The sequence below is a fragment of the Oncorhynchus keta genome, unplaced genomic scaffold, assembly GCF_023373465.1.
Source record: "Oncorhynchus keta strain PuntledgeMale-10-30-2019 unplaced genomic scaffold, Oket_V2 Un_contig_12886_pilon_pilon, whole genome shotgun sequence".
NCBI lineage: Eukaryota > Metazoa > Chordata > Actinopteri > Salmoniformes > Salmonidae > Oncorhynchus > Oncorhynchus keta.
The window spans coordinates 139,111-153,235 of NW_026278034.1; the positions used below are offsets into that span (position 1 = coordinate 139,111).

Consider the following 14,125-nt stretch of genomic DNA (forward strand, 5'->3'; position numbering starts at 1 on the left):
CTCAATGAATCAATCTGTTAACAAGCTCTCAATGAATCAATCTGTTAACAAGCTCTCAATGACTCAATCCGTTAACAAGCTCTCAATGAATCAATCTGTTAACAAGCTCTCAATGACTCAATCTGTTAACAAGCTCTCAATGAATCAATCCGGTAACAAGCTCTCAATGAATCAACCAGTAAACAGTATCACAATTAAAAACACAATAATTAGGGAATTAGTCACACCTGTGATGGTTGTAAGGTGTGTGTGCGTCTGGGTCTCTAGGGGAGTGTGTAGATGGTTGTAAGGTGTGTGTTTGTGCGTCTGGGTCTCTCGGGAGTGTGTAGATGGTTGTAAGGTGTGTGTGTGTGCGTCTGGGTCTCTAGGGGAGTGTGTAGATGGTTGTAAGGTGTGTGTGCGTCTGGGTCTCTCGGGAGTGTGTAGATGGTTGTAAGGTGTGTGTTTGTGCGTCTGGGTCTCTAGGGAGTGTGTAGATGGTTGTAAGGTGTGTGTTTGTGCGTCTGGGTCTCTAGGGGAGTGTGTAGATGGTTGTAAGGTGTGTGTTTGTGCGTCTGGGTCTCTAGGGAGTGTGTAGATGGTTGTAAGGTGTGTGTTTGTGCGTCTGGGTCTCTAGGGGAGTGTGTAGATGGTTGTAAGGTGTGTGTTTGTGCGTCTGGGTCTCTCGGGAGTGTGTAGATGGTTGTAAGGTGTGTGTTTGTGCGTCTGGGTCTCTAGGGGAGTGTGTAGATGGTTGTAAGGTGTGTGTGTGTGCGTCTGGGTCTCTAGGGGAGTGTGTAGATGGTTGTAAGGTGTGTGTTTGTGCGTCTGGGTCTCTAGGGGAGTGTGTAGATGGTTGTAAGGTGTGTGTTTGTGCGTCTGGGTCTCTAGGGGAGTGTGTAGATGGTTGTAAGGTGTGTGTTTGTGCGTCTGGGTCTCTAGGGGAGTGTGTAGATGGTTGTAAGGTGTGTGTTTGTGCGTCTGGGTCTCTAGGGGAGTGTGTAGATGGTTGTAAGGTGTGTGTTTGTGCGTCTGGGTCTCTAGGGGAGTGTGTAGATGGTTGTAAGGTGTGTGTTTGTGCGTCTGGGTCTCTAGGGAGTGTGTAGATGGTTGTAAGGTGTGTGTGCGTCTGGGTCTCTAGGGGAGTGTGTAGATGGTTGTAAGGTGTGTGTGCGTCTGGGTCTCTAGGGGAGTGTGTAGATGGTTGTAAGGTGTGTGTTTGTGCGTCTGGGTCTCTACGGGAGTGTGTAGATGGTTGTAAGGTGTGTGTTTGTGCGTCTGGGTCTCTAGGGAGTGTGTAGATGGTTGTAAGGTGTGTGTGTGTGCGTCTGGGTCTCTAGGGGAGTGTGTAGATGGTTGTAAGGTGTGTGTTTGTGCGTCTGGGTCTCTAGGGGAGTGTGTAGATGGTTGTAAGGTGTGTGTTTGTGCGTCTGGGTCTCTAGGGGAGTGTGTAGATGGTTGTAAGGTGTGTGTTTGTGCGTCTGGGTCTCTAGGGGAGTGTGTAGATGGTTGTAAGGTGTGTGTTTGTGCGTCTGGGTCTCTAGGGAGTGTGTAGATGGTTGTAAGGTGTGTGTTTGTGCGTCTGGGTCTCTAGGGGAGTGTGTAGATGGTTGTAAGGTGTGTGTTTGTGCGTCTGGGTCTCTAGGGGAGTGTGTAGATGGTTGTACGGTGTGTGTTTGTGCGTCTGGGTCTCTAGGGGTGTGTAGATGGTTGTAAGGTGTGTGTTTGTGCGTCTGGGTCTCTAGGGGAGTGTGTAGATGGTTTTGTAAGGTGTGTGTTTGTGCGTCTGGGTCTCTAGGGGAGTGTGTAGATGGTTGTACGGTGTGTGTTTGTGCGTCTGGGTCTCTAGGGGAGTGTGTAGATGGTGTAAGGTGTGTGTTTGTGCGTCTGGGTCTCTAGGGGAGTGTGTAGATGGTTGTAAGGTGTGTGTTTGTGCGTCTGGGTCTCTAGGGGAGTGTGTAGATGGTTGTAAGGTGTGTGTTTGTGCGTCTGGGTCTCTAGGGGAGTGTGTAGATGGTTGTAAGGTGTGTGTTTGTGCGTCTGGGTCTCTAGGGAGTGTGTAGATGGTTGTAAGGTGTGTGTTTGTGCGTCTGGGTCTCTAGGGGAGTGTGTAGATGGTTGTAAGGTGTGTGTTTGTGCGTCTGGGTCTCTAGGGGAGTGTGTAGATGGTTGTAAGGTGTGTGTTTGTGCGTCTGGGTCTCTAGGGGAGTGTGTAGATGGTTGTAAGGTGTGTGTTTGTGCGTCTGGGTCTCTAGGGAGTGTGTAGATGGTTGTAAGGTGTGTGTTTGTGCGTCTGGGTCTCTAGGGGAGTGTGTAGATGGTTGTAAGGTGTGTGTTTGTGCGTCTGTGTCTCTAGGGAGTGTGTAGCTGGTTGTAAGGTGTGTGTTTGTGCGTCTGTGTCTCTAGGGGAGTGTGTAGATGGTTGTAAGGTGTGTGTTTGTGCGTCTGGGTCTCTAGGGGAGTGTGTAGATGGTTGTAAGGTGTGTGTTTGTGCGTCTGTGTCTCTAGGGGAGTGTGTAGATGGTTGTAAGGTGTGTGTTTGTGCGTCTGTGTCTCTAGGGAGTGTGTAGATGGTTGTAAGGTGTGTGTTTGTGCGTCTGTGTCTCTAGGGGAGTGTGTAGATGGTTGTAAGGTGTGTGTTTGTGCGTCTGGGTCTCTAGGGGAGTGTGTAGATGGTTGTAAGGTGTGTGTTTGTGCGTCTGTGTCTCTAGGGGAGTGTGTAGATGGTTGTAAGGTGTGTGTTTGTGCGTCTGGGTCTCTAGGGGAGTGTGTAGATGGTTGTAAGGTGTGTGTTTGTGCGTCTGGGTCTCTAGGGGAGTGTGTAGATGGTTGTAAGGTGTGTGTTTGTGCGTCTGGGTCTCTAGGGGAGTGTGTAGATGGTTGTAAGGTGTGTGTTTGTGCGTCTGGGTCTCTAGGGGAGTGTGTAGATGGTCTGTGTGAGGGAGATATGGTGGTGGTTGTAACGTGTGTGTGTCTCTAGGGGAGTGTGTAGATGGTCTGTGTGAGGATGATATGGTGGTGCTACACTCGTGTCGTCAGTGGACCACCATCACCGCTCTCTCTCTGGAAGAAGGACACTACGTCATCGGACCCAAGATAGACATTCCTCTACAGTACCAGGGTGAGAACACACACACACACACACACACACACACACACACACACACACACACACACACACACACACACACACACACACACACACACACACACACACACACACACACACACACACACACACACACACACACACACACCTCTACAATACCAGGTGTTGTCTGTCATCTGCGGATCAGTGTTCTGTCTGCAGCTCTTCTCTGATTGGTCCGTGAGTTTCCTGTGTTCGCTCATCTAGTCCTGTGGAGTGTGTTAAATGTTATTTGTCACATGCGCCGAATACAACAAGTGAAGAACTTACAGTAAAATGCTGACTTACAAGCCCTGAACCAGCTTCACGAAAATACCTACAAAAAAAAGTTTTAGAAAAAGCAAGAGATAAGAATACCAAATAATTAAAGAGCAGCAGTAAATAACAATAACAACGCTTTTTACAGGGGGTACCGATACAGAGTCAATGTGAAGGCTATATACAGGGGGTACCGATACAGAGTCAATGTGGAGGCTATATACAGGGGGTACTGGTACAGAGTCAATGTGGAGGCTATATACAGGGGGTACCAGTACAGAGTCAATGTGGAGGCTATATACAGGGGTACCGGTACAGAGTCAATGTGGAGGCTATATACAGGGGTACCGATACAGAGTCAATGTGGAGGCTATATACAGGGGTACCGGTACAGAGTCAGTGTGGCGGCTATATACAGGGGTACCGATACAGAGTCAATGTGGAGGCTATATACAGGGGTACCGGTACAGAGTCAATGTGGAGGCTATATACAGGGTGTACCGGTACAGAGTCAGTGTGGAGGCTATATACAGGGGTACCGGTACAGAGTCAATGTGGAGGCTATATACAGGGGGTACCGGTACAGAGTCAATGTGAAGGCTATATACAGGGGGTACCGATACAGAGTCAATGTGGAGGCTATATACAGGGGTACGGTACAGAGTCAATGTGGAGGCTATATACAGGGGTACCGATACAGAGTCAATGTGGAGGCTATATACAGGGGTACCGGTACAGAGTCAATGTGGAGACTATATACAGGGGGTACCGATACAGAGTCAATGTGAAGGCTATATACAGGGGGAACTGATACAGAGTCAATGTGGAGGCTTTATACAGGGGTACCGGTACAGAGTCAATGGGAGGCTATATACAGGGGTACCGATACAGAGTCAATGTGGAGGCTATATACAGGGGTACCGGTACAGAGTCAATGTGGAGGCTATATACAGGGGTACCGGTACAGAGTCAATGTGGAGGCTATATACAGGGGTACTGATACAGAGTCAATGTGGAGGCTTTATACAGGGGTACCGATACAGAGTCAATGTGGAGGCTATATACAGGGGTACCGATACAGAGTCAATGTGGAGGCTATATACAGGGGTACCGATACAGAGTCAATGTGGAGGCTATATACAGGGGTACCGATACAGAGTCAATGTGAAGGCTATATACAGGGGTACCGATACAGAGTCAATGTGGAGGCTATATACAGGGGTACTGATACAGAGTCAATGTGGAGGCTATATACAGGGGGTACCGGTACAGAGTCAATGTGGAGGCTATATACAGGGGTACCGATACAGAGTCAATGTGGAGGCTATATACAGGGGTACCGATACAGAGTCAATGTGGAGGCTATATACAGGGGTACCGTTACAGAGTCAATGTGGAGGCTATATACAGGGGTACCGATACAGAGTCAATGTGGAGGCTATATACAGGGGTACCGGTACAGGGTCAATGTGGAGGCTATATACAGGGGTACCGGTACAGAGTCAATGTGGAGACTATATACAGGGGGTACCGATACAGAGTCAATGTGGAGGCTATATACAGGAGGTACCGGTACAGAGTCAATGTGGAGGCTATATACAGGGGTACCAGTACAGAGTCAATGTGGAGGCTATATACAGCGGGTACTGGTACAGAGTCAATGTGGAGGCTATATACAGGGGTACTGGTACAGAGTCAATGTGGAGGCTATATACAGGGGTACTGATACAGAGTCAATGTGGAGGCTATATACAGGGGTACCGGTACAGAGTCAATGTGGAGGCTATATACAGGGGGTACCGATACAGAGTCAATGTGGAGGCTATATACAGGGGTACCGATACAGAGTCAATGTGGAGGCTATATACAGGGGTACCGTTACAGAGTCAATGTGGAGGCTATATACAGGGGTACCGATACAGAGTCAATGTGGAGGCTATATACAGGGGTACCGGTACAGAGTCAATGTGGAGGCTATATACAGGGGGTACCGGTACAGAGTCAATGTGGAGACTATATACAGGGGTACCGATACAGAGTCAATGTGGAGGCTATATACAGGAGGTACCGGTACAGAGTCAATGTGGAGGCTATATACAGGGGTACCAGTACAGAGTCAATGTGGAGGCTATATACAGCGGGTACTGGTACAGAGTCAATGTGGAGGCTATATACAGGGGTACCGATACAGAGTCAATGTGGAGGCTATATACAGGGGTACCAGTACAGAGTCAATGTGGAGGCTATATACAGGGGTACCGATACAGAGTCAATGTGGAGGCTATATACAGGGGTACCGATACAGAGTCAATGTGGAGGCTATATACAGGGGTACTGGTACAGAGTCAATGTGGAGGCTATATACAGGGGTACCGATACAGAGTCAATGTGGAGGCTATATACAGGGGTACTGGTACAGAGTCAATGTGGAGGCTATATACAGGGGTACTGGTACAGAGTCAATGTGGAGGCTATATACAGGGGTACCAGTACAGAGTCAATGTGGAGGCTATATACATGGGGTACCAGTACAGAGTCAATGTGGAGGCTATATACAGGGGTACTGGTACAGAGTCAATGTGGAGGCTATATACAGGGGTACCAGTACAGAGTCAATGTGGAGGCTATATACAGGGTGTACCGATACAGAGTCAATGTGGGGCTATATACAGGGGGTACCGGTACAGAGTCAATGTGGAGGCTATATACAGGGTGTACCGGTACAGAGTCAATGTGGAGGCTATATACATGGGGTACCAGTACAGAGTCAATGTGGAGGCTATATACAGGGGTACTGGTACAGAGTCAATGTGGAGGCTATATACAGGGGTACCGATACAGAGTCAATGTGGAGGCTATATACAGGGGTACCGATACAGAGTCAATGTGGAGGCTATATACAGGGGGTACCGATACAGAGTCAATGTGGAGGCTATATACAGGGGGTACTGGTACAGAGTCAATGTGGAGGCTATATACAGGGGTACCGATACAGAGTCAATGTGGAGGCTATATACAGGGGTACCGATACAGAGTCAATGTGAAGGCTATATACAGGGGTACCGGTACAGAGTCAATGTGGAGGCTATATACAGGGGTACCGGTACAGAGTCAATGTGGAGGCTATATACAGGGGTACTGATACAGAGTCAATGTGGAGGCTTTATACAGGGGGTACCGATACAGAGTCAATGTGAAGGCTATATACAGGGGTACCGATACAGAGTCAATGTGGAGGCTATATACAGGGGGTACCGATACAGAGTCAATGTGGAGGCTATATACAGGGGGTACCGATACAGAGTCAATGTGGAGGCTATATACAGGGGGTACCGATACAGAGTCAATGTGGAGGCTATATACAGGGGTACTGATACAGAGTCAATGTGGAGGCTATATACAGGGGGTACCGGTACAGAGTCAATGTGGAGGCTATATACAGGGGTACCGATACAGAGTCAATGTGGAGGCTATATACAGGGGGTACCGATACAGAGTCAATGTGGAGGCTATATACAGGGGGTACCGTTACAGAGTCAATGTGGAGGCTATATACAGGGGGTACCGATACAGAGTCAATGTGGAGGCTATATACAGGGGTACCGGTACAGGGTCAATGTGGAGGCTATATACAGGGGGTACCGGTACAGAGTCAATGTGGAGACTATATACAGGGGTACCGATACAGAGTCAATGTGGAGGCTATATACAGGAGGTACCGGTACAGAGTCAATGTGGAGGCTATATACAGGGGGTACCGGTACAGAGTCAATGTGGAGGCTATATACAGGGGTACTGGTACAGAGTCAATGTGGAGGCTATATACAGGGGTACCGGTACAGAGTCAATGTGGAGGCTATATACAGGGGTACTGATACAGAGTCAATGTGGAGGCTATATACAGGGGTACCGGTACAGAGTCAATGTGGAGGCTATATACAGGGGGTACCGATACAGAGTCAATGTGGAGGCTATATACAGGGGTACCGGTACAGAGTCAATGTGGAGGCTATATACAGGGGTACCGATACAGAGTCAATGTGGAGGCTATATACTGGGGGTACCGATACAGAGTCAATGTGGAGGCTATATACAGGGGGTACCGATACAGAGTCAATGTGGAGGCTATATACAGGGGGTACTGGTACAGAGTCAATGTGGAGGCTATATACAGGGGTACCAGTACAGAGTCAATGTGGAGGCTATATACAGGGGTACTGGTACAGAGTCAATGTGGAGGCTATATACAGGGGGTACCAGTACAGAGTCAATGTGGAGGCTATATACAGGGTGTACCGATACAGAGTCAATGTGGAGGCTATATACAGGGGGTACCGGTACAGAGTCAATGTGGAGGCTATATACAGGGTGTACCGATACAGAGTCAATGTGGAGGCTATATACAGGGGTACTGGTACAGAGTCAATGTGGAGGCTATATACAGGGGTACCGGTACAGAGTCAATGTGGAGGCTATATACAGGGGTACCGATACAGAGTCAATGGGAGGCTATATACAGGGGTACCGATACAGAGTCAATGTGGAGGCTATATACAGGGGGTATCGGTACAGAGTCAATGTGGAGGCTATATACAGGGGGTACCGGTACAGAGTCAATGTGGAGGCTATATACAGGGGGTACCGATACAGAGTCAATGTGGAGGCTATATACAGGGGTACCGGTACAGAGTCAATGTGGAGACTATATACAGGGGTACCGATACAGAGTCAATGTGGAGGCTATATACAGGGGTACTGGTACAGAGTCAATGGGGAGGCTATATACAGGGGTACCAGTACAGAGTCAATGTGGAGGCTATATACAGGGGTACTGGTACAGAGTCAATGTGGAGGCTATATACAGGGGTACCGGTATAGAGTGAATGTGGAGACTATATACAGGAGGTACCGGTACAGAGTCAATGTGGAGGCTATATACAGGGGTACCGGTACAGAGTCAATGTGGAGACTATATACAGGGGGTACCGATACAGAGTCAATGTGGAGGCTATATACAGGGGTACTGGTACAGAGTCAATGTGGAGACTATATAGGGGTACCGGTACAGAGTCAATGTGGAGGCTATATACAGGGGGTACCGGTACAGAGTCAATGGGAGGCTATATACAGGGGTACCAGTACAGAGTCAATGTGGAGGCTATATACAGGGTGTACCAGTACAGAGTCAATGTGGAGGCTATATACAGGGGTACCGGTACAGAGTGAATGTGGAGACTATATACAGGGGTACCGGTACAGAGTCAATGTGGAGGCTATATACAGGGGTACCGGTACAGAGTCAATGTGGAGGCTATATACAGGAGGTACCGGTACAGAGTCAATGTGGAGGCTATATACAGGAGGTACCGGTACAGAGTGAATGTGGAGGCTATATACAGGGGTACTGGTACAGAGTCAACGTGGAGGCTATATACAGGGGGTACCGATACAGAGTCAATGTGGAGGCTATATACAGGGTGTACCAGTACAGAGTCAATGTGGAGGCTATATACAGGGGTACCGGTACAGAGTGAATGTGGAGACTATATACAGGGGGTACCGGTACAGAGTCAATGTGGAGGCTATATACAGGGGTACCGTTACAGAGTCAATGTGGAGGCTATATACAGGGGTACCGATACAGAGTCAATGTGGAGGCTATATACAGGGTGTACCGATACAGAGTCAATGTGGAGGCTTACATACAGGGGTACTGGTACAGAGTCAATGTGGAGGCTATATACAGGGTGTTACGGTACAGAGTCAATGTGGAGGCTATATACAGGGGTACCGGTACAGAGTCAATGTGGAGGCTATATACAGGGTGTACCGGTACAGTGTCAATGTGGAGGCTATATACAGGGGTACCGGTACAGAGTCAATGTGGAGGCTATATACAGGGGTACCGGTACAGAGTCAATGTGGAGGCTATATACAGGGGGTACTGGTACAGAGTCAATGTGGAGGCTATATGCAGGGGTACCGGTACAGAGTCAATGTAGAGGCTATATACAGGGGTACCGTTACAGAGTCAATGTGGAGGCTATATACAGGGGTACTGGTACAGAGTCAACATGGAGGCCATATACAGGGGGTACCGGTACAGAGTCAATGTGGAGGCTATATACATGGGGTACCGGTACAGAGTCAATGTGGAGACTATATACAGGGGTACCGGTACAGAGTCAATGTGGAGGCTATATGCAGGGGGAACCGGTACAAAGTCAATGCGGAGGCTATATATATATATATTTTTTTCACCTTTTTTTAACCAGGTAGGCTAGTTGAGAACACCTTTATTTAACCAGGTAGGCTAGTTGAGAACACCTTTATTTAACCAGGTAGGCTAGTTGAAAACACCTTTATTTAACCAGGTAGGCTAGTTGAAAACACCTTTATTTAACCAGGTAGGCTAGTTGAAAACACCTTTATTTAACCAGGTAGGCTAGTTGAAAACACCTTTATTTAACCAGGTAGGCTAGTTGAGAACACCTTTATTTAACCAGGTAGGCTAGTTGAGAACAAGTTCTCATTTCCAACTGCGACCTGGCCAAGAATAAAGCAAAGCAGTGTGAACAGACAACACAGAGTTACACATGGAGTAAACAATTAACAAGTCAATAACACAGTAGAAAAAAAGGGGAGTCTATATACAATGTGTGCAAAAGGCATGAGGAGGTAGGTGAATAATACAATATTGCAGATTAACACTGGAGTGATAAATTATCAGATGATCATGTACAGGTAGAGATATTGGTATTCAAAAGAGCAGAAAAGTAAATAAATAAAAACTGTGGGGATGAGGTAGGTGAAAATGGGTGGGCTATTTACCAATAGATTATGTACAGCTGCAGCGATCGGTTAGCTGCTCAGATAGCTGATGTTTGAAGTTGGTGAGGGAGATAAAAGTCTCCAACTTCAGCGATTTTTGTAATTCGTTCCAGAATCGTTCAGAATGAGGTGTTGGCTTTAGGGATGATCAGTGAGATACACCTGCTGGAGCGCGTGCTACGGGTGGGTGTTGCCATCATGACCAGTGAACTGAGATAAGGCGGAGCTTTACCTAGCATGGCCTTGTAGATGACCTGGAGCCAGTGGGTCTGGCGATGAATATGTAGCGAGGGCCAGCTGACTAGAGCATACAAGTCGCAGTGGTGGGTAGTATAAGGTGCTTTAGTGACAAAACGGATGGCACTGTGATAAACTGCATCCAGTTTGCTGAGTAGAGTGTTGGAAGCGATTTTGTAGATGACATCGCCGAAGTTGAGGATCGGTAGGATAGTCAGTTTTACTAGGGTAAGCTTGGTAGCGTGAGTGAAGGAGGCTTTTTTGCGGAATAGAAAGCCGACTCTTGATTTGATTTTCGATTGGAGATGTTTGATATGGGTCTGGAAGGAGAGTTTGCAGTCTAGCCAGACACCTAGGTACTTATAGGTGTCCACATATTCAAGGTCGGAACCATCCAGTGTGGTGATGCTAGTCGGGCATGCGGGTGCAGGCAGCGATCGGTTGAAAAGCATGCATTTGGTTTTACTAGCGTTTAAGAGCAGTTGGAGGCCACGGAAGGAGTGTTGTATGGCATTGAAGCTCGTTTGGAGGTTAGATAGCACAGTGTCCAATGACGGGCCGAAAGTATATAGAATGGTGTCGTCTGCGTAGAGGTGGATCAGGGAATCGCCCGCAGCAAGACCAACATCATTGATATATACAGAGAAAAGAGTCGGCCCGAGAATTGAACCCTGTGGCACCCCATAGAGACTGCCAGAGGACCGGACAGCATGCCCTCCGATTTGACACACTGAACTCTGTCTGAAAAGTAATTGGTGAACCAGGCAAGGCAGTCATCCAAAAACCGAGGCTACTGAGTCTGCCGATAAGAATCTGGTGATTGACAGAGTCGAAAGCCTTGGCAAGGTCGATGAAGACGGCTGCACAGTACTGTCTTTTATCGATGGCGGTTATGATGTCGTTTAGTACCTTGAGTGTGGCTGAGGTGCACCCGTGACCGGCTCGGAAACCAGATTGCATAGCGGAGAAGGTACGGTGGGATTCGAGATGGTCAGTGACCTGTTTGTTGACTTGGCTTTCAAGACCTTAGATAGGCAGGGCAGAATGGATATAGGTCTGTAACAGTTTGGGTCCAGGGTGTCTCCCCCTTTGAAGAGGGGGATGACTGCAGCAGCTTTCAATCCTTGGGGATCTCAGACGATATGAAAGAGAGGTTGAACAGGCTGGTAATAGGGGTTGCGACAATGGCGGCGGATAGTTTCAGAAATAGAGGGTCCAGATTGTCAAGCCCAGCTGATTTATACAGGTCCAGGTTTTGCAGCTCTTTCAGAACATCTGTTATCTGGATTTGGGTAAAGGAGAACCTGGAGAGTGCTGGGGCTGGGAGGAGCTGCGTTGTTCTCCGGAGCTGTTGGCCGAGGTAGGATAGCCAGGCAAATTTCGGAAGGCATGGCCAGCCGTTGAGAAATGCTTGTTGAAGTTTTCGATAATCATGGATTTATCAGGTGGTGACCGTTTTACCTAGCTTTAGTGCAGTGGGCAGCTGGGAGGAGGTGCTCTTGTTCTCCATGGACTTCACAGTGTCCCAGAACGTTTTGGAGTTGGACACTACAGGATGCAAATTTCTGCCTGAAGAAGCTGGCCTTAGCATTCCTGACTGACATGGCAGCAACACAACATAACAACACCATTGGTTCCTGACTTCCCTGAACAGTTGCATATCACCATGGGGACTATTTGATGCTATTGCAGGGGTAACAACACCATGGCAGTACAGCGTCAATGTGGAGGCATATACACCATGGCAGCAACACAACATAACAACACCGGTACAGCAGTCAATGCAGCGGGGGCACCGGTTAGTTGAGGTAATATGTACATGTAGGTAGAGTTATTGAAGTGACTATGCATAGATAATAACAGAGTAGCAGTATTTAACGAGGCAAGTCAGTTAAGAACAAATTCTTATTTACAATGACGACCTAACAAAAGGCAAAAGGCCTCCTTTGGGGACGGGGGGCTGGGGATACAAATCAATTAAATTAAAATATAGAACAAAACACACATCATGACAAGAGAGACAACAAAACACTACATAAAGAGAGACCTAAGACAACAACATGGCAGCAACACAACATAACAACACCATGGCAGCAACACAACATAACAACACCATGGCAGTAACACAACATAACTACAACATGGCAGCAACACAACATAACAACAACATGGCAGCAACACAACATAACAACACCATGGCAGTAACACAACATAACAACACCATGGCAGCAACACAACATAACAACACCATGGCAGTAACACAACATAACAACAACATGGCAGCAACACAACATAACAACACCATACACCATGGCAGCAACACAACATAACAACACCATGGCAGCAACACAACATAACAACACCATGGCAGCAACACAACATAACAACATAACAACACCATGGCAGCAACACAACATAACAACACCATGGCAGCAACACAACATAACAACACCATGGCAGTAACACAACATAATAACAACAACACAACATAACTACACCATGGCAGCAACACAACATAACAACACCATGGCAGCAACACAACATAACAACACCATGGCAGCAACACAACATAACAACACCATGGCAGCAACACAACATAACAACACCATGGCAGCAACACAACATAACAACACCATGGCAGCAACACAACATAACAACACCATGGCAGCAACACAACATAACAACACCATGGCAGCAACACAACATAACAACACCATGGCAGTAACACAACATAACAACACCATGGCAGCAACACAACATAACAACACCATGGCAGTAACACAACATAACAACACCATGGCAGCAACACAACATAACAACACCATGGCAGCAACACAACATAACAACACCATGGCAGCAACACAACATAACAACACCATGGCAGTAACACAACATAACAACACCATGGCAGCAACACAACATAACAACACCATGGCAGCAACACAACATAACAACACCATGGCAGCAACACAACATAACACCATGGCAGCAACACAACATAACATACACCATGGCAGCAACACAACATAACAACACCATGGCAGCAACACAACATAACAACACCATGGCAGCAACACAACATAACAACACCATGGCAGCAACACAACATAACAACACCATGGCAGCAACACAACATAACAACACCATGGCAGCAACACAACATAACACCATGGCAGCAACACAACATAACAACACCATGGCAGCAACACAACATAACAACACCATGGCAGCAACACAACATAACACCATGGCAGCAACACAACATAACTACACCATGGCAGTAACACAACATAACAACACCATGGCAGTAACACAACATAACAACACCATGGCAGCAACACAACATAACAACACCATGGCAGTAACACAACATAACAACACCATGGCAGCAACACAACATAACAACACCATGGCAGCAACACAACATAACAACACCATGGCAGCAACACAACATAACAACACCATGGCAGTAACACAACATAACAACACCATGGCAGCAACACAACATAACAACACCATGGCAGCAACACAACATAACAACACCATGGCAGTAACACAACATAACAACACCATGGCAGCAACACAACATAACAACACCATGGCAGTAACACAACATAACAACACCATGGCAGCAACACAACATAACAACACCATGGCAGCAACACAACATAA

General features: G+C 47.3%; 1 protein-coding gene across 5 annotated transcripts in view; it reads left to right on the forward strand.

Annotated features, from left to right (window-relative positions):
• Positions 1-14,125, forward strand: part of gareml (GRB2 associated, regulator of MAPK1-like) — a 92,803-nt gene that overhangs the window by 13,282 nt on the left and 65,396 nt on the right. For all 5 annotated transcript variants that reach the window (XM_052501237.1, XM_052501238.1, XM_052501240.1 and 2 more), the window contains exon 3: positions 2,960-3,100. In XM_052501237.1, the coding sequence (XP_052357197.1) occupies positions 2,960-3,100 (141 nt within the window). The remainder of the gene's footprint in view (positions 1-2,959; positions 3,101-14,125) is intronic.